The 24,125-nt window shown below is 40.2% G+C and overlaps 2 protein-coding genes across 3 annotated transcripts; both read left to right on the forward strand.

Moving 5' to 3' along the window:
• Positions 1 to 12,967, forward strand: rbm25a (RNA binding motif protein 25a). Of its 2 annotated transcripts, none has more exons than XM_083924415.1 (18): positions 1 to 157; positions 651 to 774; positions 1,394 to 1,443; positions 1,732 to 1,899; positions 3,029 to 3,086; positions 3,247 to 3,407; positions 3,506 to 3,700; positions 3,810 to 3,893; positions 7,555 to 7,829; positions 8,686 to 8,797; positions 8,937 to 9,026; positions 9,173 to 9,246; positions 9,341 to 9,491; positions 9,863 to 10,274; positions 10,355 to 10,659; positions 10,847 to 10,945; positions 11,098 to 11,145; positions 12,544 to 12,967. In XM_083924415.1, exons 2-18 carry the CDS (start codon positions 669 to 671, stop codon positions 12,634 to 12,636), a joined length of 2,481 nt encoding a protein of 826 aa, XP_083780541.1. In that variant the 5' UTR covers positions 1 to 157; positions 651 to 668; the 3' UTR covers positions 12,637 to 12,967. The 2 variants fall into 2 exon arrangements, with proteins under 2 accessions (XP_083780541.1, XP_083780542.1); XM_083924416.1 differs by having other exon boundaries at positions 3,813 to 3,893.
• Positions 12,968 to 14,193: 1,226 nt separating this feature from the next.
• Positions 14,194 to 23,318, forward strand: slc39a9 (solute carrier family 39 member 9). Its single transcript, XM_083925007.1, has 7 exons — positions 14,194 to 14,732; positions 15,388 to 15,496; positions 17,510 to 17,713; positions 18,076 to 18,144; positions 18,600 to 18,685; positions 18,918 to 19,052; positions 19,265 to 23,318. Exons 1-7 carry the CDS (start codon positions 14,637 to 14,639, stop codon positions 19,496 to 19,498), a joined length of 933 nt encoding a protein of 310 aa, XP_083781133.1. The 5' UTR covers positions 14,194 to 14,636; the 3' UTR covers positions 19,499 to 23,318.
• Positions 23,319 to 24,125: the final 807 nt, after the last annotated feature.

A 24,125-nucleotide genomic window follows, 5' to 3' on the forward strand; every position in this document is an offset into this window, starting at 1 on the left:
TGTATCCATAGTGGTTCTGGTTCTTCCTGCGCGCCGGTTGCAAATACAACTATATATTAAGCGTTACGTTGTTCTCTTAAAACGTATTTAATGGGATTTTATTCGGATAACACAAAGCAGTATTAGACACTGGTTTTTATTGTACACTTGATTACAGGTGAGTAAGTTCGCACATGACCGCTACAGCTAACGTGAACTAGCAAGGCCACACAGTATGTGCTAGCTAGCTCGAGCTAATTTAGCTAATTGACGTTAAACGAGACGGTAGCGCCACTTTTCATCTAAGCAGGTGTCACATCTGGTTAGTGTTTAACGTTAGCCGGTCAGTTGTTCTAGCATGGTGATGATTTGATACTGTGATGAACTTGACATTACCCAGAGTAACCCTGAAGAACACGGAGGACTTAACATGACCTAAGTCTCGATAAATAAATGTTTAAATAAATAATAAATGCATCAGTAGGACCTCCTGCCCCAATACCATATAGACACAGACATACAGAAATAAATGTAGGTGAACAAAAGTGTAGAAATAATGCAATAATTTATGCATTTATTTATTTATTGGATTTAAGTCATTTTTAGTACATTGAAGAATGTCAACAGTGTTTCCTTGATCTCCAGTGGAACATCCTCTCCTCTCTTTATAGGTTCCTGTATATTTCAGGATGTCATACCCTCCTCCGCTCAACCGCCAGCAGATTGGCATCCCGCAGTTACCTCCCAGGATCCCACCTCCTCAGTATGCAGGGTTTGCACCGACTGTCCCGCCAGGTAACGTTATAGAAAACCTCCCATCAGCAGTAACAGCTGTGTGTTTGTAAACCAGGCTCATAATCACAAGAAGGATCCTGATTAATAAACAAACACAGTTGTTACGGATGATGGTTTTAGTTTGAACGTTTAAACACTCTTAGGACCCAAGGGCACAATTACATTTTTAAGGTACCAGGAGTTCCTGTCTGTTCTCTTGCATTTCAACCATTCAGCTCAGCCCTGTGAGAGTTAAAAAGCAGAAGCAATTTGACAGATTCTGTAACAAATGCAGCAACACCAGTTAATAATAGAATGCTTCTGAAAATTATTCAGGATACTGCATTTAAAATGAGAAACAAAATTGGCAAATAAACCCATAAAGGTTAGTAATCTCGACCTGGAAAGGGTAAAGGAATATTATAAAGATATACCTAGAAATATAACTATAAACAGCAATGTCCCAAATTATACTTATCACATAATCACATAGTAAGACAGTTACCAGAATTTGTAAACCTAGTTGGTTGTTACCTTGGGTAATCACACAAAAAACAATATATACATTTATGTGGGTGTGTATGGTTGTATTCCTCAATCATTAAATGGTTTGATTATTGTATTTTGTTTCTATTTTCAGGTACTCCCATGATCCCGGTTCATATGGGTGTCGTGACCCCCACGCCCACAGTGAGTTAGACACAGGAGTACTTACTGCATGGCAATTGAAGCATCAGCTGTTCTCTATGATCTGCTATTAAATACATAATCCTCACACATTATCAGTTTAGCTCGGTTAATACAGATTATTTTTGACAAGTCTGCTGCTCATCCGAGGCAGTTTAATCGACCTTTGCACTTATTATGAGGTTCTTGTAATATTTGCATATTTTCCATTGCTGCTCTTATTGTTATTCTTACCCAGATATGTGCAAAATTAAAAACACTAAATACCTAAAATGTTATTTGATGTTGCAGGTTCTTGTCCCGACCACAGTTGCCGTAGCACATAAGCCGATGCTTCCAAAGAAGGAGCCTACCATCAGACTCAAGGACCCAGACGACAGCGGTGGCCCGACCACCACTGTGTTTGTAGGGAACATCTCTGAAAAGGCATCTGACATGTTGGTCAGACAGCTTCTCGCGGTGAGTTGACTGAGTGTACCGACTCCTCCTGTTCTTTTTCAGACAATTCTCAGATGAAAGTCAAGCTTTATATATTGTAAGGTATGGTAAAATAATATGCAGCAGCAGTGAACTGCTTAGGTTAAGAGTTGCATTAAACTAAATCGCAGGGTTGTAAAAATGCCATCATGATTTATTATTACCCGTCGTTTTAATTAAATTACAGACCTTCAGAAGCATTTCATTTGCATTCTTTGATTTGATTTTGTAATAATAAACATGCAAAGCAAGCATATCGATTATGCACTTATAAGGGCATGGAGAGAAAAGATGAACACAGACGATGCGCTTACTTTTCTTGCAATACAAAGCAGATTAATTAAATTTTTTTCCACAGTCACAGCGGAGGCAACTAAAAACACTGCGACCATTGTGCCATAACAATTAATGTACTTTTTGAAGTGAAGCTTTGGCTGTTTTCACCCGGCTCTGCACATGGTTTTGTGTCATCCGGCTTATTTTTTGCCAGTGGGTGATCGAGAACCTGCAGGTGCTGGCGGCATGGAGGGAGGCGGTTACTGTTCACCTTCATGTACTGCCAGTGACACAGTGCTGTTTGAAAATGGGCCAAGTTTCACTTTAAAAAAACTTCAGACACTCAGCTGCTGTGATATATTGCAGTAGTGTGTAGTGATATAGCCGACCAATGTGATGGCTAAAGCGCGCTAGACGATGAGGTCATGCACATGAGATCAAAGACAAGACACTAATAAAGTAAGAGACAAGCAGTCAAAGTGACTGTTGATAACCCTCAGTGCTCTAATCTGTCAAAATGACTCACAGCCTTCAGATTTTACAGTCATTGTTAAAAAAGTTTAGTCGATGAGGGAAAATATTTTGTTAATGCAACCTCTGAGTGACAGACACCTATAACACGTTATACAGGTATGCATCACCTTGTATCATAGCAAACCAACTTGCACAATGCTCATGACTCATTGCACATATCCACTGACAAAACAATGTCTCCGGGATACTCAAATGCTTTTGCGCAAACTTTCTTATCAGGGATTCATTGTTCATTGATTAAATATTAACATTTGTAATTGGAAAATGAAGAATTCCTTTTTTTTGTTCTCTTTGAATATAGAAATGTGGTATTGTTCTAAGCTGGAAAAGGGTCCAAGGAGCCTCTGGGAAACTTCAAGGTAAAAAAGGGCACAACAGATCTTTTCTCTTAATGTGAATGCATGAGAGTCTCTGTAAATCCATTAAGAAATATTCACCCCGCTCCATATACATTTTTTCAAGTTTAAATTTTTTTATCATCTGTGGAACTAACTTTCCTCCTGCTGTCTCTTCTGGAAGCTTTTGGGTTCTGTGAGTATAAGGAGCCTGAATCAACACTGCGAGCCCTCAGACTTCTGCACGAGTTGCTTTTAGGTGATAAGAAGCTGTTGGTGAAGGTAGATGCCAAGACCAAGGCCCAGCTAGATGAGTGGAAGGCCAAGAAAAGGAGTGCCAATGGGGTATGCTCTTCACCTGCTGCATAAAAGATTAACTTGTCTGTTGATATTTTTTGGGTTTATAAGGTTGTATCTCCCATATTTCTGGCTCAAACGTATAGGGAGCCAGTGGTGGGTCAAAGAACGGGGATGATGAGGAGGAGGAGGTCCTCGATGAAGAAACCCTGCGTCGGGACCAGGTTGTGAAGGGTGCAATAGACGTCCTCATCCGAGAGTATGCAAGTGAGCTAAATGCTCCCTCGCAGGACCCCGACAGTCAACCCCGCAACAAGAAGCGGAAAGAGAAGAAAGAGGAGGTATTGCTTTGCATAATGTAGATGTTTTGTGATTTGGGGTGTTTTTAATATTAGCTGTTGAGTACTTAGTGTGTTTGTTTTCTTCTTGTCTTTCTCTCCTTTGTGTAAGGAGGATATCAATGCCATGGAGATGGAGGATGACAAGAGAGACTTGATTTCCAGAGAGATCAGTAAATTCCGGGACACACACAAGGTAATGTATCAAACTGCTGTTATTACTCTGTAATTTTAGGTTTTGGAGAAGAAATCCTCCACTTTTGTAATTAGAAATTCCTCAACAGCAAATGGAGCTGCAATTTATGTAATTTATGGAGGCTATTCCTCCCTAAGACAGTTCTGTTACTGTCAGCTATAGTAAGGAGGTAGTGTTAACACATAGATTAGGTAGTGAAATTCAAACATTAAAGGAATATAAAGTAGCAGATGTTGATTCCAATATTTTATTGTATCTATAGAGGCTTAAAGTGCTCAAATACTACAACCACCACTCATAGATGGCTTTATAGTATCTGTTAGTGTTTCCAAATTGGACAAGAGTTATTATTATTATTCATAATGCTGATTTGAGACTAAAGATTTTAGCTCTGCACAAGCTAAAGTCATCAGACAGAGTGCATGGACACAATGTTAAATTCCATCTAAAGCTAATCTATTGATTAAACCCCACCAATGTGGTAGAGTTCATTTGGTGACTAGAGCAAGATGAATCTCAGAATCTCAGCTTTGGAAAAAGTTGCGAGGATAGGATGTAAGTATGATCTTTTATTTCTTCTTTACTCATGTTGGGCGCTCCCTTCTGTTAGGGTTTGCAGAGGGGCAACTGGCTCTCGGTTTCACTTCTTTTTCTATTTACGTGTGGCCTCAGGGAAAAAACTGTCACTGGTGCTGGAACTGGAATGTACGGATTGCTAGAGAAGTCCAAAATGTAGCACGTTGCACTTGCACAGTCAGGTTTTAGAAGACGGGGAAGCTCAGTGAACCTCTGCAGGTCCTCAGATGATAAATGATGTGTTTGAAGAACACACACACATAGACTGAATGAGCCTAACCACTGCAGTAGTTTGAACTGCAGCCTGTAGTATTACTAAAGCAGGGAGCGCCCCTCCACAGCACTCTTGTGGTCTGAAGACATACAAGGTAAGTGCTCGTATTTGGGTTTTTTCTCTCTTTTTGTTTTCTTCTCTTCTGTGTCTTAGTGACTCCGTCCCCATCCTTTTAGTTAGAAAAAGAAAATACATTAAATATATGAGGGTATTTGCGAAAGGACACAGCTGCAGGGAGGGACGAAAAACCTTGTGGAACTGTACTTAAATCTAATTTCTAATACTGCTACAGAGGTGAGCCATATTTGAATGAACACCAGTTAGCAGTATTGTCAGCTACTGAATAAAATAAGGCTCTTTTATCAGCACTTTGACGTGACGTTTGAAAGAAGTAACAGATAACTAACAGCTCTAAAGACTGCAGGTACCATAAGTTAATTGTTTAGTATGTCAAGATGACCAGCCTTAAGAATAGATGATTGATTCATGCCAAACATGCTGCCATCAACAGAGAGAAACTTGGAGCTTCAAACCTAACAACAGAGAAGTGTCAGACACCTGAGGTAATAGGTTGACAGCTTCTGTAAGTTTGAATGCATTTTATCATAGCCCACCTCAGTCACAGTGTTTGAAATGCTGATTAAGTTGTTCTCAAGCAGTATGTGTTTCCATATGGAATTTTAGAACGAGGTAAGTTGTAGGATGGAAATAAGATAGAAAACAGGACAAGACAGTGAGAGCCAGGCAGTTTACTGACATCTTGGAATAGATTGTGAATTGCCCAGATGAGTCAAAGCCCCTCTGAATTTGAATCAAGTCTATCTAATTCATAATATAGAGCATATAGCGCATATAGAACAGGCAGTTCAGACCTCTCCCATCCTTTCCTCATTTTTATGTTTGTGTAACACTGAACAGCTGTCAGACCCACATTTCCAACAGCACGTAACTCCTGTTAGACATTTATTAGAACAGTTAGGTTGAGGTTTTTCACGTTATTTTTTTGGGTTGGAGAGTCCAAAGAGACCCCTGAAGACAACCTACAGGTAAGACTGTTTCACTAATTTCCTTGTGGCAAAATAGAATACAGTATCTGACTTGTTTCAGACATTAATTGAGGTTGTTCTTGATGTTGTTTTATGTGGATGAACTGTAATTAGATAAACCGTTTCACAGGTATCGTTTGGACGTGTGACCTGATTATTTTGACTTTACACATGACCCTGCTTTTCCTCCCACACGTAGCCTGTAGGATGTGTAGGGGCAGAGACGCGCTGAAACCGTAGTTCATCACCTGTGAGTTGCACACCAGTAGCTCCAAAACGGTCTGTAGAAAATGCCATGATTTTTATGTCAACTAGTTAGGAAGCAGAAAAAAGGTCAATACTTAGAGTACAAACATACTAGATAAGCTTACATAAAAATTTAATAATTACTATTGGGGATGTTCAAACCACAAAGGTGCAGTGTTTGCCCAGAGGGAGTTGATTTTTCAAAAAGTATCTGGTACGTTTCTCTTTCAGCTCAGCAAATAAGAAAATTATATCAGCAACAGTAGTACTCTCGTTCCCCCATGACTTTCAAGTATTTTATGCTGTAAATGTTAAAAATCTATCTTCACTTGTATTACAGTTGTATTTAATATTTACCTCAGAAGATTACAATGCAAGCATAAAACAACCTTCTGCATTACAATATACTCTCAGTCCCCGGGTCTCCCACACTGCTGCAGGGGAGCACTTTGCATTGCAGTCTGACACTGTGCCCTCTCATCTCAGATGACCATGTGGAAAACACATGGGAGCTTATTATGTAATTCACTTAAGTTGGGCCATTTGCCATGTTAAGCGTTGGCTTGTTTTAATCCACTTGGCACCCATAGGTAAGACCAAACCAGGGCGTTATACGGTGGTGATCTTAAGTGTATAGTTAGAACTTGTTGACCTAATGGTTCAAAGCTGACTTGGCCTTAATGTGTAGCATGAGTAGCCCCACTTCCAATTAAACCCAAGGAATCGTGTAAAGCTGAGTGCATAAAGCATTGCGTTAATGTGTAACAGCATATTTCCATGCTGAAGCTGCGATATAATCAAACTTATTCATGTCAAACATTATGCATTTTAACCCACCGTATCTTTTGCATTAGGTCAAATCTATTTCTTGTCAGCATTTGCCTGAATGCACATTGATTCGGAAAATGGCCGGATATCCATTTCACCAGTAGTCGCCCACAGTTTTTATTGGAATGGCCTCTTATTACATAAGAGTATAATCTCAGATCACCATAGAGCACGTAGTAACTGCAGAGGTCGAGTTGACCTGTTACATATGTGAAGAAAAAAAAATCACACCATATTAGTGTATGTGATGAGGGGAGGGCTGGATGGATACAGGAGCCAGGACAGGAAGTTATCTATCAACACTTTGATGTAACAGAAATACAATTATATAAATGTTAAAAAAGTGTTGATAAAACACCAGCTAGAGTTTAACTTCCTCACCTGCTGTAACTCCTCATTTAAGCACAGATTACTTTATGTTTGATTGACCTATAATGTATGACTTTAAGTAAGTTTGTCCTGAACTGGGCAGTATCTGCATTAAACCTGCTCAAACAGCGGACCGCTCCTCCTGGATGAAACACCAGGGCTAAGAGGACTTTGCAGCAGTATGTGAGCATGTCGGACCATGGGAGTCAAAATCATTTTCAGTATTGTGCTGATAAAATGTGTATTCATGTATTTTAGTATTTTCAGTACTGAGAATCTAGTAACACATTTTTCCCCCTCTCTTCCTGTTGGGCTCCTGCAGAAACTTGAGGAGGAAAAAGGAAAGAAGGAAAAGGAGCGACTGGAGATCGAGAGGGAAAGGAGGGAGAGGGACAAAGAGCGGGAGCGTGAGAGGGAGCGTCGCGATCGCGAGAAAGAGAAGGAGAGGGAGAGAGAGAGGGACAAGGAGCGGGAGAGAGACAGAGATCGCGACCGTGAACGGGAGAGAGATCGTGAGCGGGAGAGGACGAAAGAGCGAGAGAGGGAGCGGGAGAGGGAAAGGAGTCGAGACGTCAGTGAAGATCGAAGCAGATCAAGGTGAGTGGGAGGCCTGAGTTGTCTTTATAATGCAAGTCAAAAGTGGGGCTATAATTACAGGTAAAAAAACACTGGTATAATTGAATAATATTATGAAGTATGTTTCTAAGTAACGGTCCAAGGGGAGCCTGCATATTTTGCACAGTTTTGATACTAAAATGTTGAAAATATGTTAATTGTTTCATTATCAATCCATTTTTTTCATCTATTTGAACCGCTGATGCAGACATCGATAAGTCTGGAGCAAGGCTAATAAATCAGTTTTTTAGGTGCTTGTAGCTACTGTGTATCCAACTACATCCAGTACAGCTGCACTGAAAATAAATCCTACCTTTTGTGAGACTGAGAAGCAACCCCATTGACATAAATGAGCAGTGGACAAAACATAATGTCATGCAAATCAACAGATCTGTACAGTCTCAAAAATGACCATAGACTTCCATTTACTTTCCCCTGACATTCTTAGCAAAATGTGTTGATAATCACAATGATTGTTGACAAAACAATCTCCCCTCAAGGTCTATTTAGCATATGTTCTGGAGCTTTCAATCACCTTTTTCTGATAGAATTTAATTCTTTAGAGCAGCTTCTAAATGGGTTATCAAATACATGTTATTCAGTGTATAGGAAAACAAGTGCGCTGGCTCATGCAAATATGAAATAATGAAACCACTGTAGTAAAATACAGCTCTGATTTGACAGTTGATGCCGGCTAAAGCTGAATCGAAAAGGCTGTCTACAAGTAAAATAAGTGCTTGACTTTTTTTTCTTGCATTCTTTGCATCTTCTTATTTCCCCTTTAAGATATTTGGTTACTGGTGAGTTATTATTTAACTTATTTAATTGTCGTCTGCAGAGAGAGGACCAGAGAAGAAAAAAAACGAGACCGTGAAGAAGATGAGGAGGACGTGTACGAACGGAGGAGACTCGAGAGGAGGCTTAGAGACAAGGAAGCAGCTTATCAAGAAGTACGTATATCCTCTTCTGTCATTTTCACCGATTCAACATAAGTTTAAATAATTGCACAATGAATGAAAATGAATTTAATGATTGACTTTTGATTGACTCAGTCAGTGATGGTTGAATTTTATTTTTTTTTTTTTAAAGCGCCTGAAAAACTGGGAGATCCGGGAGAGGAAGAAGGCTCGTGACTACAGCAAAGACACGGAGAGGGAGGATGAGAGGCGTCGTGAAATGGTAAACATGAGTGCATACCACACCTTAACAAATAGCTAGACAATAATAATTGTACATTGGTTTTAGACATTTGTTATGTCAGATATGTGAGGATGAGTTGCTGGATTCATGCAGATACACTTAATTGTTACTGTGTTTAAATTCAGATGAAAGAAGCCAAAAGGCTGAAAGAATTCCTTGAAGATTATGACGACGACAGAGACGACCCAAAATACTACAGGTGATTATCTAAATGCGCATTTAGATGAGTGAGGTACACACTTTTGTTTGTGTTTTAAACTTGTCATCACCTGACTTCTCCTTCTCATCCTCAGGGGCAGCGCTCTGCAGAAGCGACTTCGTGACCGAGAAAAGGAGACAGAATTGGACGAGCGAGACCGGAAGAGGGAGAAGGAGGAGCTGGAGGAGATCAGGCAGAGGCTTCTGGCTGAAGGTCACCCTGACCCTGATGCTGAGATGCAGAGAGTGAGTCTACAGCCTCTTTTTACACAAAGATCCTGTAATACTGCATCCGCAATTACGGCGGCTTTTCTTTTTTACACTGAACCAGATTTGAGATGGCATGTCGGCATTAATGAAGCAAAAGAATTGTAACTACATAATAATAAAACAAGTCTAAATAATGTCAAATGTTCAGTTTCCACAGCTGAACATCCACTCTGTCCTCTCACTGCTCTGACACCCTCCAAAACAAGGTTACAGATCAGCGTCCTCAGTCACTAAAAGAGTATCCCTGTTTTCTGTCTCCCTTTTTGTGTCCAGTCTGTAGTGATGTTCGTGCATCTCTTATTAAAATGCCACCAGTCACTAAATTGTATGTATGTATATTTGTGTAGATGGAGGAGGAGGCAGAGCGCAGACGTCAGCCTCCTCTGAAACTTGAACCCGAGGAGGACGTGAACCAGGAGAGGGCTCACAAGGATCGGGATCGGGAGAAGAGAGGGTCAGCAAGGCCAGCTGCAGAGCCGATGCCTCTACCCCCCCAGCAGCATTCAGATGATGACGAAGACGAAGTGGGGGAGGACGACTATCATGATTGTGAGAACTCGCAGGAGGCCAAGCCGCTAATCAAACCTATCATGCGACCAATCACCACTGCTCCCTCAGTGTCCTCTGCCAGTGGGAACGCAACTCCAAACACACCCGGCAACGAATCTCCCTGTGGCATCATCATTCCAGGAGAAAACACCCCTGAGGTTCAACCACCGGAGGAACACCGGCCCAAGATCGGTCTCAGTCTCAAACTGGGTGAGTGAAAGCTGAGGACACAGAGGAATCTGTTTCTTTATCTGCTCTGTGCCGAAATAACTGGTGCTTCTCTTCTCCAGGTGCCACCAACAGTCCCAGCCAGCCCAACGTTGGCAAGCGAAAGAAGCTGGCAACTGTGGAGAGTGTCTTCAACAAGTTTGACGAGGAGGAAGCAGATGAGCAGCCTCGCAAAAGGAAACTGGTCCCGCTGGACTACGGCGATGACGACAAGAGTCTGGAGCTGGATGGAGCAGACATTTCAGGGGCCAAAGGAAGCGTCAACACAGAGGAGAAACGCAAGCACATAAAGAGCCTTATTGAGAAGATTCCCACAGCCAGGCCTGAGCTTTTCTCCTACCCTCTGGACTGGACGATGGTTGACTCGGTAAAGAGCCTCTGGCATTTTAAAATATTCAAAAGGTCAAAGTGTACTAATTACTAATTGAATGTTCTGTCCTGTTGCTGTAGGGTTGAGTTCCTGCGCTACATTATTTGATTTGATAGTACAGTGGCTAATATTATGTCACTAATATAAAATGAGCTCATGTGTCGTTCTGATGTTCTTTCTGTAGATGCTGATGGATCGCCGCATTAGACCATGGATCAATAAGAAGATTATTGAGTACATCGGCGAGGAGGAACCCACGCTGGTTGATTTTGTCTGTTCAAAGGTTCGTGATTATTTGATTAAACATATTCATCAGTAATACTCATTGACTTTAATATATGTATTATTGTGTGTGTGCGCCCACGCATATGTGTGGATATTAGTTGTGTTGCACTGCTGCTCATTTAAACATGAGTATTTTCCTTTTATCCCCAGGTGATGGCACACAGCACCCCACAGGGTATTCTTGATGATGTTGCTATGGTAAGTGTGTTTGAATTGATCTTTTATTGGAATTACTGGTGATTTGAACCCCATGTGATCACTTGTTTTGGCTCAAGCTGCCTTTAGGGGGACGTCAAGGACCATGACCGTAGCAAAAATGTCATGGTTGACTGCTCAGTTTGGAGTAATGCTTACTGTGATTCAAATGTGACTTGATGCCATTTTTCTTTTAAGAATATAGGTTTTTTACTCACAGTATGTTTGCAGTAGTTCTCCTGACTGTTTTTAGCAGAACTAGCAGCAGCATACCTCCAGGGATGTAATGTTGGTGTGTCTGGCAGTCGGTCATTCACCACTGTAATCCAGACTTAAATATCTCAACAGCTATTGGATGCATTTATGAAATTTGGTTCAGTCCTTCATGTCCCCCTCAGGACAAATTGTGATCACTCTGGTGATGAATTCACCCTCTAGCACCATAATTAAGTGCACACTTTGATTTTGTAGAATACTTTTGTTTAAAGACCAAATACCTTCAAAACTAATGACATTCCCATCAAGCCTCAGCTGTACTTTGGGTTTCGGGGTAATTAACAGGTGTTAGCATGCTAACAGGCTAAAACTGAGATGGTGAACATGGTTAAAGTTATACCTGCTTTACATCAGTAAGTGTTATTATTTTGAGTATGTTAGCATGTTGATGGTAGCATTTAGCTCAAAGTACCACTGTCTCTAAAGTAGTCTCACAGCAGCATGGAGCTGAATCCAAATGTCTTCATGACATCACTGCATGTGCACAGTTCTGCAGACTTCCAGAGCGACCCCTCGGGATGCAGTTTACGCCAGATTTAACTACCCACAATTCACCGCAATACAGACATGTTATAGTTTTTCGAATTGCCAATTAAAAAAACAAAACAAACTTACTATGATTGTGTAAAAAAATTACTTAATTCAATCATGTAGGTGAAAAATAATATTCAGCCACACCATGGTATAGAAATATGTAGAAGAATAGACTCTAGAGATCATCCGAACAGATGTTAGTTATTGCAGCCTGACCTATAAAAGCTGTGCAGTGCTGAAAAACAACAGGTGAGTTCTGCAGTGATCCCTGTGCATGAATGTAGTCGTCACTCAAACTTTTCTACAGCAATGCATGAAAAAGAGTTGAGGCCCATCTATCAGAGGCTTTGCATGCTTCTGTCCTCACAAACTTGACATGATGACAGTGAACGTGTCCTAATAATAACTAATGACTGAAATCTGGAGGGTGGACATTTGGATTGATTAAGGTGAAGCAGCTTAGGTTTGTGTCATAGTTAAACAGTTGGTCCTCAGTTATTCATGCAACGTTCATGTTCAAGTCCGATTCGTTGCATATATTTATTGAGCTGCTTGATGTAAATTTTGTTTAACCAACCTGTTTTTGTTTAGGTTCTTGATGAAGAAGCAGAAGTCTTCATAGTAAAAATGTGGAGGCTGTTGATATATGAAACAGAAGCAAAGAAGATCGGACTGGCGAAATAAAGAACCTACGTCTCTGTCTTGACGTCCTTAGATCCTCACAGTTCTGCTGCCGACCGTTTTCAGGTCCAGCAGACTGTAAACGTGCCCTTACACCCTCCATTCCATCAGCAAGGAGCGGCTGCCTTGTATGTGTGTGTGTTTGGAAGGGAAAGTGTGAGCTGTGAACAGAAAAGGGTTTGCACAAACATACTGCATGATAAAACTTTGGTTGTACTTTTTTCCTTTGGCAAAAAGACAGTTGCAATTCACCCGTCTGTTGGATTCTGCTTTGATTTACTGTTGTCATGTTGAGGCACTGCTCCATTGTGTGAACTAATAAATATGTTTTTTTAAAATAAAATAATGTGTTTTCTAACTTTTATTTCTCTTTGTTTGGCAGATTTTAAATTTGACTTTTAACTATAAAGTTGTTTTTTTTTCTCCTCATATTTCTATTTTTGTAGTCTCCAAAATAGATGGTCCTAGTTTTTACAATAGTGTAAATACAATATCACAAAACTCCCTCTCAAATTATCAAACTTCCATAGAAACTAGGACACTACCAAAATAGAAGTTGAAAAATAGTATTTTATTAGCCACTTCTAAACTGAGACCGCCTCATTTTGGATTATAGATTTTTGCCGGATATCAGATTCATAAATGATAATTTCCAGAACAAAAGCATTTGTTTCCTGTATTTAAAAGGAGTTAATAAATATTAAAGAGTTAAATATTAAGAGTTTAATTATATTATGACCTCATAAATGTACTAAAACAGTATGTTTTCTGTTTAATATTTCCTCAAACGATGTTTATATTCTATGTTTTCAGTTCAATAACTTTACTTACCTCCAGTTTGGCATAACATAGCTGATACCACTATTTTTATTTTTTTAATTTCAAAGTTTTAAAAATTAAAAATGCATAAATGAATAAAAGCTGAAATTGAGCAAATATTCCCACCGTAGTTTTTCCCCCTGGGAAGTCGAAAATACTTGTAGAAATCCCTGGTTTAGACCATGAAGATACACTTATGGACTTATGGCTGTTAAAAGAAATCACATAAAATAAAGTAGAGCAGTTGAATGAATTAACCAAATTGAAAAACGACCAATTAACAAAATGTTACATATTATGAGGACTCTTCCAAATGATCGGAAGTTGTACCAATAGTAAAAGTACTCATGCACAGGGGGCCATTTCAGAATCATATATATAAATTATATAACTGGATTATAATTATTGATGCATTTAAGGAATACTTCACCCCCAAAATGATCATTTATAATTATCAATTAGTGACCCAGTGTTACCTCAAATTTTGCGTATTAATTCATTTTCAATAAAAAAACGGATTATTTATGTTTTGTTTTACTGTATTTGTACATTTTAAATAAATGTTATTATTGTTTACATTTGGAAATACATGGTCGCTATTGCGTATAACTCTGGAACAGGTAAGAGAAGTAATGTTTATATGAAATCAATAAAACAAACTCCCTGTTGTCTCGCAGATACGTGGCAGGTTTGCGTCGACAGGTTGTTGTGACCCGGAAACACTTTGTCGCAGCACAAACAAGAGGATGTTCGGTTAGCCTGTGTGTTCGCTGTTAGCTGCTAACAGCGTCGGGAGGTTGCACTATTTGTATTGACAGGTGAATCTAGAGGAAACTATGCGGGTTAACGGGTGTTTACAAGTGAACGTTAACGTGTCAGGAAATGTTATTTGTAAATTTTAAGAGCTGGGGCCGTTACCGAAGCTAGTTAGCTTAGCATTAGCTACCGTTACCGAGGCCGGGAGCTGCGACGTCAGTGTTTAGTTAAAGCTAACGTGGATGTTTGTGCAGCAAACTAAACAGTCAGAGACGTGTATTAAACTAGTAACTAGTGTTAACCAACAGCTGCAGGTCGTGGCATGTGATTTAAATCGACGAGCACTGATTAAAGGGTTAAAAAGTAAACGGTTGGAGGTTGTGTTTTGATGGTTTAGCAGAAGATTAGCCGAAGATAAAAGTGCAGTCATGGACGATTTTAGCTCCATCAGCCTGCTGTCTCTTGCGATGTTGGTGGGATGTTACGTGGCCGGGACGATACCTTTAGCTGTCAACTTTTCAGAGGTAAGTCTGGCATGAAAGGCTTTAGAAAAAGTGCGTCCTAGTTTGTTGAGCTTTGTCCACATTTTCAGTTTAACAGAGGTAAAAGTGAATCTGCAGAAGCACCCATCGTTACCTGTAGTGTTATCAGATCATCTGGTGTATACAGTGGTCAAAAACAATGAGACACACCTTTTGCTGATTTGTCTGTGATTTTGTTTGTTCAACTTTGACAACATTTACCAATTAAATGTAAAAGTTGATCTCTGTCAGTGCCTTCAATCAGAAGAACGTATAGTTAACTATGTAGTGTTAATTCAATTCGGTTTTGTTTACAGTGCCTAATCACAAGTTATCTGAAGACACTTTAAATACAGAGTAGTTCTGAATCTCACTCTGTTTTTTATATATTTTTCAGAGATCCAACAGTCCCTCAATAAGCAGCAGCAAGTTTCAATATCTATAACAATTGTATTTTTTATTACATCTTAATACAGTATTTATCCAGCGATCTTGTGCACACAGTGGCAACGAAAACCTTCCTTTTAACAGGCACGAACGTTGAACAGCCATCTGTCCTGTAATGTCTTGTCTGTGTTATCAGATTATCTGGTGTATACAGAAGTGGAAGAACAGTGGGACAGACTTTGTGCTGATTTGTCTGTGATTGTGTTTTCAGGAAAGGCTGAAGCTGATCACTGTGCTGGGAGCAGGGCTGCTGTGTGGGACTGCACTGGCTGTCATCATTCCTGAGGGGGTCCACGCACTTTATGAAGAAATCCTTGAAGGTAGCGTTCATAAAAACAGTCGTATTTCCTTAAGGATTACCTAGAAATTGTATCCCCAACTCCCTTGGATGAAGGCATCTTCACATTACATTATGTGATTAAATGTAATTAATGTTTTAAACCTTGTTTGGACAAGATTAGTTTAAATGTTGGGATGTGGGGTAAAATTGTCTTACCTAAGGATGTCTGTAATATAAATAGCCACGGGGATAAGAAATCCCTGTATTCCCCCAGTGGTGGGAGGGGTTACTGGATTTACGCACTGCGTCACCTCCCTATCTCCATGTGCGTGCTACGTAGCTTCCTGATATCACAAAATCAAGTAAACACGAAACTATGGGAAATAATTGATCATCTAAAATAAATGATGTGATGAAAAGAGTGCTTCTTCGAGTGTCTCCATGCTCAAAAACATGTAGAAACTACGTATTAACAGGATATGATGGAATATCAACATATCTTTTACAGGGGGCCGTATTCAGCCAGGACTAGTTTTACCTGAGGTATTTTTTACGGACTGTTTTACAGAAGGTGAATTACCACGTAATTTTTTACTGACATTCTCCAGAATAATTACTGACATGGAGCATTCGGACATGACTAAAACCTCTGATAAAAAGGACCCTACCCAACGTCCCCACATTAAACTTATTCTTTCTGAATAGGGCTTTAGTCTGTAATATGTCAGACACAGTAAATAATTTCTGCAACAATTTCACAAAGTTCAAGGGAATGCCCTCAAAATGCTTGTTTTGACCAAAATAAAAAGTATAGTGAGGCCTCAAAGGGGAAAGCAGCAAATCCTCACATTGTAGAAACCATAACTTTTGGCTTTCTTGATGAACCATTTTCTCAGTTGAACAATACAAATAATTTCAGCTGTCAATTCAATTTCAATTATCTTTATTCCACCAGGATATTTCACTTAGCATCAGTACTGCTTTTCTTGCATAACTCATTCCCCGACGTACTGTCCTAACTTTAATCATTTAGTGTCAACACCTAACCGTAACCTTCTCTCAAGACCTTTGCAGATCTTGAGTTTAGTTTGTTCCCTTGTAGACCAGCTGGGTTGGTTACTGGGTCAGGCTACTCTTGAATACAGCTCAGTTATTCCATAAAGTTTCAACATCAGTTTGTGGTTCCTGTCTTTTAAACCTGTACTTCAAAGATTTGAGGCCGGTTGTCCTGGTGGCCCTGGGGTTAAAGACCTTATAGTTGAGCTTGTCTATCCAGGGGTGCCTCAGGACACAAAGACAAACAGACGGAAACTACGCATAGATCACATCTGTAATAGGTTTGAATCCTTTTCAAACAGAACAAAGTTCAGTGAGCTGTAAAGTACAACCGGTACCAGTACTAGAGTCTATTTCTCTTGCGTAACCAACTGTCAAAAACAGATATTTGTTTTGTGATCGTCTGCATTGACACATTCCTCTGTGTCTCAGTAGGATCCTACATTGGTTTGTGATGCTCTCTGTGCCGAGCAGTCACTAATCAGATGTGTTAAAGAGTGTGACAGGAATTACAGTTAACATGTTTTGGGTTTAAAACACATTCTTTATCTCCTCATGATGCAGAAGTTTTCTTTATCTTTGCATGCAATGTACAGCCCTGTATATTTTGTAAACATACTTCCCTTTATCCTATGATACAAGTGGGTCTGAAATTAATAATTATGACTCTATGAAATTTATAATTACATTTATAACTCTGTGGAACTCAAAGCAAAGGACAAGTCGCCCTTGTGCTCTGTAAACGTCATGCCAGCTGGGCTGTTTGCACTATCTGTGTTTAAAAGTCTACAGAGCCTGACCTTGGGGGCACTCTTGAAGACGGGAGCCATTTGTTCAGGCATCTGGAAGACAGCTTCCTTGCAAGGAAATTATTTGGAAATAAATACACGGAGAAGCCGATCTTATTGTTTCTTCATCTTTCTTGATTGACCTTATTGACTTGTTTTCCCACAACAGGTGTTTTTTAACAGTACAGTTTGAATCTGTGTTTCTGCAGGTACTCACCAAAGCCACGGCCAGGTTGGAGTCGTGGAAGTGTCTGAGCCAAAGGGTGAAGCAGACGTGGCCCTGAGCGCCAGCGGAAAACACGAGCACAGTCACGAGCAGCTTCACGCCTGCATCGGAGTGTCTCTGGTCCTGGGCTTTGTCTTTATGCTGCTGGTGGACCAGATAGGCAGTTCTCATGTGCACAGCACTGAAGGTAAACCAGCGCAAACATTTAAGCACCCAAAGCACTTGTATGTGTGTAGAATTAGATTGCTTGGTGACAGCAGCTTTGTCATTAGCCTCATCAAGTACTAATCCAATCCTGAGGAAAATAATTTTGTTGAATTGGACCCAAAACACCTCCATATGGCTCAACTGCAAATTCAGTTCTCCCCCACATGAACTCTCGCTTTCCACTATTTCAAAGCCTTTTATTAATTCTCTGCCAACATGTGACGCAACACAGCTCTTGCTCAGTGTGGAGGTGTTGTTCTGTCATCCTCACATGGTTCTACTTTAATATTTCCTAAACATATGTTTACAATCTCTCTGACTTGTTGTTTTTGTCTGGCTTAGATCCAGAGTCGGGCAGGGGCGCCTCCTCTAAAATCACCACCACCCTGGGTCTTGTGGTCCACGCTGCAGGTAGATCTGTTTTATTCTCTTGTAATGATGGCACTAGATAACCTTTATGTCAAAATCATCCTTATTAGTCTAAATCACAAATTGGTGCTGGAGAATGGTCTTCCTTCCACACAAGTTACTTCTGCAAAATGGATGATTTTAATATTTATTTTTCTTAGCAACTATTTTCAATCTATTATATCTTATTATATTTTGCGCTACGTGTCTCAGGGATGCTTCATTGTTGTTGTTTTATACAATGGCAATAAAGATACTTGAACTACTTTACTATTAATTATTAATGCTGTTCTCTCTGCTGCACCTACGCTTTATTGTTGATTGATAAGTGAATCCTATTTAAACCTGAGCACCACAGTTATATGAAAAATTAAAACACAGAGGTGATCCTTTGGAGCGTTTTAGGAGCAACAGTTGAATATGAATGGTATCTGAGCTTCTGTGTCTTTTGTCTCCAGCTGATGGAGTTGCACTAGGAGCTGCTGCCTCCACCTCTCAGACCAGCGTCCAGCTCATCGTCTTTGTAGCCATCATGCTGCATAAGGTAATGATGCCTCATGTGTCTTGGACAGTAAATCAGCCGTTTAGTGGTTAGTTGATCGATTGAAAATCAATTGGCAACTTTTTACACAATCGAGTGATCTGAATTATTTGGGGTCTCGGACCAGATGATTAATCGATAATGTGTTCTCCACATTAATCAGTAATCGTTGGTTGCAAAAGCAGTACGCTGCACATGTGAACCTGTGTGAACTCTGCTGCTCTGTCGTCTGCAGGCCCCGGCAGCCTTCGGCCTGGTGTCGTTCCTGATGCATGCTGGTCTCGAGAGAAACCGCATCCGCAAACATCTCCTGGTCTTTGCCCTGGCAGCACCTGTCCTTGCCATGCTCACCTTCTTAGGCCTCAGTCAGGTAAATATTAAAATCTGGGTTTTTGGAGCTTCTTAAAGGAGAAATACATTTTTTATTTTGTTTGTTTTAGGTAAAATGGATGTTTCATTAGCCAAATCTAAATGACATGCTGTAGCGATTCCTTAACAGTCAAACAATCAGACAGGGCGTTTTTTCTTGACGGAACAAATAGACATTTTGCTTCACAGTGTTTGTGTTTGTTCCCCTCTCAGAGCAGCAAGGAGGCCCTGTCAGACTTCAATGCCACCGGTGTCGCCATGCTCTTCTCTGCCGGCACCTTCCTCTACGTGGCCACCGTCCACGTCCTCCCTGAGGTTGGGGGCGGCGGCCACAGCCACACTCCCACAGCAGGGAACGGAGGGAAAGGACTAAGCAAGGTGGAGGTGGGAGCTCTGGTGCTGGGCTGCCTCATTCCTCTGGTGCTGTCTGTCGGTCACCACCATTAGAGCTCCAGAACAGATTTAAGACGGGTGTACAGGGGGGGAAATGCGGAGACAGAGACTTCAAACGTTGTGGATCTAAATGTCTTGTTGCTTGTGTTCCGCTGATGGACCTCGTAGACCAGACTGCCGCTTGTTGCGGGGACATCTTATGGCTCGAAACTTGCTTGAAACAGGCAATTGATGATGTTAAGGAAAGCAGAGTTGCTGCAGTGACAACCGAAGGAACACAACAATGTTTTTTTGACAACAAAACCGCTCCTGTATGTGTCCATGTATTCCACCAGAAGTCTTTTTTTAAAGAGAGACCACAGGTAGACCCTTCAGCTCTGTTGGTTTCCATCACTGTGGAGTTTTCAGTGTGGCATCATCGTGCTTGTCCAAAGTCAAAGAGCCAGATTTCATCAGAATGATGTGTTACTAGATGGCAGTTGCTCCGTGAGATTTGATTATGCCTGTGATATCAACAAGGCAAACTTTTTTCATTATTGTACAGTGTGTAAATCTCTTCGCAGCAATCCAGATTGATTCAAGCTGATGTAAAGTGAAAGTGCCATATTAGCAAACCGATACCCGAAGAGACGGCGCCAAAAGGAGAATCCAGTTTGTAGTAAACATTCCTGACTTATTTTCTTACCAACAGTCTTTTTTTTTTCGGCAGTCAACTATGAAGCAGGATGAAAGATCAGCCCGAATAACCAGCCACATGCTCGTTCAACATTTTTTTGCTTCGGCTCATGAGTTTGTCATGCGAGAAAAAAAACGGTTGTGACAAGCAGTTTCTTGGCCTGATGGGAAGTCTGTCTGATGGATTCTGACCGCGTGTCTCTCCCCCAGACTAGTCTTCTCAAACTTGAGTCCTGCGTAAGGAGGAGACGCAACCAGCCTTGATGTACCACAACATGAACTGACACTTTTATCTTATCTGTTTCATTTCTGGACATGTTTATTTCTGTTTTACTTGGAGAGTAATTATTATAAATAGAGGTTTGAGGGGAAAAAAACTGTATAGAATCGTCTTAAGTGATTGTATAGAGTGCAATTAAGTTTATTTAGAGGTGGAGGGATATTTCAACAGCTCTGAACGAATGGTTTGCCTTACGGAGCAAAGGCATTAAATGGATGAAAAACATTTAGGGACCATCGGCTCAGGAGAACAGACATATTACGGATCCTGTGATGAGAATTTTCACTGATTTAGTCATACCTGAGCAATAATTATACACATGATTATTGGGGCAAAGTCACTTCTTTCTCAGTCTGGAATGACTCCAGGGGTTTTGCCTTCATCTTCAAAGCTTTTGTGACATCCCGCCCATCTCTGCAAAACAGTAACCGGTTGATGCATTAAAATGTAAGTAGGCTGCTCGCTCTTCTATCAGGACAGGTGGATGTTGTGAGTGTTTCTGTATCACTGTGCCTGCTCACAGCAGAGCTCATGTATATGTGTGTGTACTGTACAGAGTAACTTCCTTCTTCCACTATCATCATGATCTCGGGTGTGAGATGGAAGTGCTTACTCACAAATACATATTTTTAGTCTTCAATTTGAATTTGTTAATGGACATGGATGGGCTGTTTTGACTCAGGAGTTTACAGACTGTCTGAGGAGTCTCTGTTTTATGCACAAGTTAAAAGTTTTTTTGCAATTAATTCCAAGTTTCATTAGGAGGAGAAACTTGCTGTGATGTTTTAGAGAAAGGGTGGGCCACATGCAGACAAGCAGCTGCATGACTGCTTTATATTTTATGGGATGCTGTACACCGGAGAGCAAAATTAGAGATCAAAGTATTAATACTTGATTTATACTGAAATATTGTAATTTTTATTGTTCAGAATATCTGGAAAATCCTTTTCAACAAAGTAATGGCTAAGAAACCCACTACAGTTGCCAAACTGTGGAAGAGACTGAAGAAGAATGGATATTCTATCAAATTCTGAACAATGAAAAATAATATTTCAGAACAAATCAGGTATTAATAATTTGTTCTCTAATTTTAATCTTCAGTGTATGTAAAAAAAGAAGGGAGGACACAGCCCCAGTATGTGCCATCATCGTTCTAAACAATGTTTAACAAAATCCCTGCAGAGATTAAGCATTTACATGTTTCACATCTGTTTAGTGACGCAGCCAACTGCTCTTTTCCTTTAATCAATGGTCCAAAAATTTAATATATATTCAGTTAACTATCAGAAGATGAAGAAATCCAGGAAATATTTATACACACACAGATCTTTGCCTTATTCTCTGGAAGAATAGCTTAAAGGATTGATCGATAATCAGAATTCTTGCAGATGAATTGTTTGGTTAATCGTTGCAGCTCTATAATGTTGCATTTATGATTTATCAAACATTTATTCTGCAATATGTCAGCCTTTAAAGTCCCTGAAAACATAGATTACAATCTAAAGTATTCCCTAACGAGATTAAATATTCAGATTCTAAATAAGTTTGGAAAAGAAAAAAACATCCCTTAACACTCAAAATGAATGGAAATATGTGACATCACCTTTTCCCTTCTGAGCCCCGCCCACTTCAAACCAGTGAGAAACTTCTAATCTCTCGTGGCGTTACTCTGGCAAAAAACTGTTCTTGTAGTGTGATGTGACGCCATCATTTATAGTCAAAAGCTGGTTGATAAAATACATTTTCAAGCCCTTTAAACTTCATTCATCTTTGCAACATTGCTTCTTTTGCATAATATGAGTAGAAATCCAAATGTAGTTAGTTCACCAGTGGATACCAACATTTGAAAAAGAACCAACACCACTCATCTTCCCATATATACAGTGAAGGATTTATTACATCTGCTATGTTTTCGGTTTTTTCTGTCTGCAAGAATACAGAAAAACTACTTGAGGTTTTGATTCACGGGGGGGGGGGGGGGGGGGGGGTCACAGATAACTTTCTCACTTTGGCAACATTGTGAGATGGAGCATGGCCTTGACGGAGCCCTACGCTCTCCGAGTCTAGTTGGTTACTGTAGTTGTTCCTTTTCATGCTGAAAAAAAGTCCCTTTATAATGTGATTCCATTGTAACAGAACAAACTCCACATTCATGTGCACAAATCAAGTGCAGTCTTCCAAAGTTCGTCTATTTAGTACAAAATACTCTTGTGTTACTATTTTGGCTTCAGAAGATTCAAACTCTGGAAGAAAGCCACTTGGTTTGTCTAACTCCGACTGCTAAAGCCTCAAATAGGGAGGAATCCCACTTGGAAGAGTTCTGTTCATGGGCAGGAGGAAATATTACAGCGAGCAAGAACTTCTGCAATGCACATATGTGAAACCCAAAACACGTATCCTTTAAGATAATTCAACCAGCTGGACTCAAAGTTGCTCTTTTGGATGTTTTAACAGGATAGTGACAGGGTTATACCTTTTACTTTACACACCATAAAGTTAAGTCTAGTTCTTGAGCTTGTCTCTCTGCTTTACTAAAGTAAGTTAAAGCTGTTTTTAAAGAATGAATATGAAGCTTCATGAACTGTCAAAATACTGGAGGCGTTTGACCATAGTCATGTCAGTGGTGTTAGTCGGATCATCTTATTTTACATTTAATCAAACTTTGATTTGTCTGCACTTAACATCTTTGATCAAACATGAACATAAACTGAGCAAATTCAAGTATAGAAACCTTTAAAACTGCAGGAGTTTAATGCGTCAGAAAGATGATGGCATATTTGTGGGCTGAGTGGAGGTTTCAGTCGGGATCAAGTTAATATTTGTAAAAGTGTCAGTGGGGGGTAGGTGTGTCTTTTTGTTCCGTCATTCCAGGATGCATCTGCCTTATTTCCATACTTTTGATTGTGAACATCAGTTGTAAAGCAATGTTTTATGACGACTAAATTAAAGTTTTTTAACTGGTGAAAATGCTCTGTTGTTTCTATGAATGAAGAGTACATCTTGTATTCATCAAGGTAAGACTTTATGGATTTTGGTCACATAATTAACAAATTGAGGGACTTTTCTCTTAAATGAAAAGTTAAAAATGATTGTTTCTGCCCTGATAGGATGAAAAAAAAAAGCCTCCGGGCTCATGCACGTCTCTGTCGAAGCTGAGCTGTCAATATCTTTATAATCTGCTGTCCATCCACTCTGACACATGTTGTGTAAATTAATCTGATACTCAACGACGCTGAGCTGCGTGTTAACCGCTCTGACTCTCCAACCACTTTCCCAGAAGTCGTGCAGCCACGCCTCTGCCCCAGATGTTCCCCTAAATCACTGCTGCGGCGATGGATGATAGATGGAGAGACCAGAGAGTTCATATACCTGCCAAGAGCTGGAGACTGCGGCGAGTACAGTAATCTGAATAACAGCTTTTACTGGCTGGAAATGTATTGACCGGCTTCAGATTTAGCAACTCATTCCTAAAGCTCCCCCCTACATTGCCTCCCAGTATCCCTCCTCTTCCTCCCTCCCTCCCTCCGTCATAGCTGTTTTCATCTCCGCTGTGCTGTGCAGTCAGTCTGCCTCCAGCTGATGAGCGTATTGGCAGCAGCATCATTCCACCCTGCTGAGTTATCGGGAATTGTTTGCTACTTTTCCAGCTGTGTATTGAGGCTGTCCCTGCAGCTGTTCATGCACGTCTCTGTGTGTGTGTATTGGGTGTTATTGGGTTAATTGTTA

This window comes from Echiichthys vipera, assembly GCF_963691815.1.
Source record: "Echiichthys vipera genome assembly, chromosome: 12".
Lineage (NCBI taxonomy): Eukaryota > Metazoa > Chordata > Actinopteri > Perciformes > Trachinidae > Echiichthys > Echiichthys vipera.

Excerpts from the sequence above, each read along its gene's own strand:
- rbm25a (XM_083924415.1), top strand. The coding sequence starts at position 669 with ATGTCATACCCTCCTCCGCTCAACCGCCAGCAGATTGGCATCCCGCAG. Across the intron at positions 3,701-3,809 it reads GGAAAGAGAAGAAAGAGGAG|GAGGATATCAATGCCATGGA; the intron begins GTATTGCTTTGC and ends CCTTTGTGTAAG. Across the intron at positions 7,830-8,685 it reads GAAGATCGAAGCAGATCAAG|AGAGAGGACCAGAGAAGAAA; the intron begins GTGAGTGGGAGG and ends TGTCGTCTGCAG.
- slc39a9 (XM_083925007.1), top strand. The coding sequence starts at position 14,637 with ATGGACGATTTTAGCTCCATCAGCCTGCTGTCTCTTGCGATGTTGGTG. Across the intron at positions 14,733-15,387 it reads TAGCTGTCAACTTTTCAGAG|GAAAGGCTGAAGCTGATCAC; the intron begins GTAAGTCTGGCA and ends TTGTGTTTTCAG. Across the intron at positions 15,497-17,509 it reads TTATGAAGAAATCCTTGAAG|GTACTCACCAAAGCCACGGC; the intron begins GTAGCGTTCATA and ends GTGTTTCTGCAG.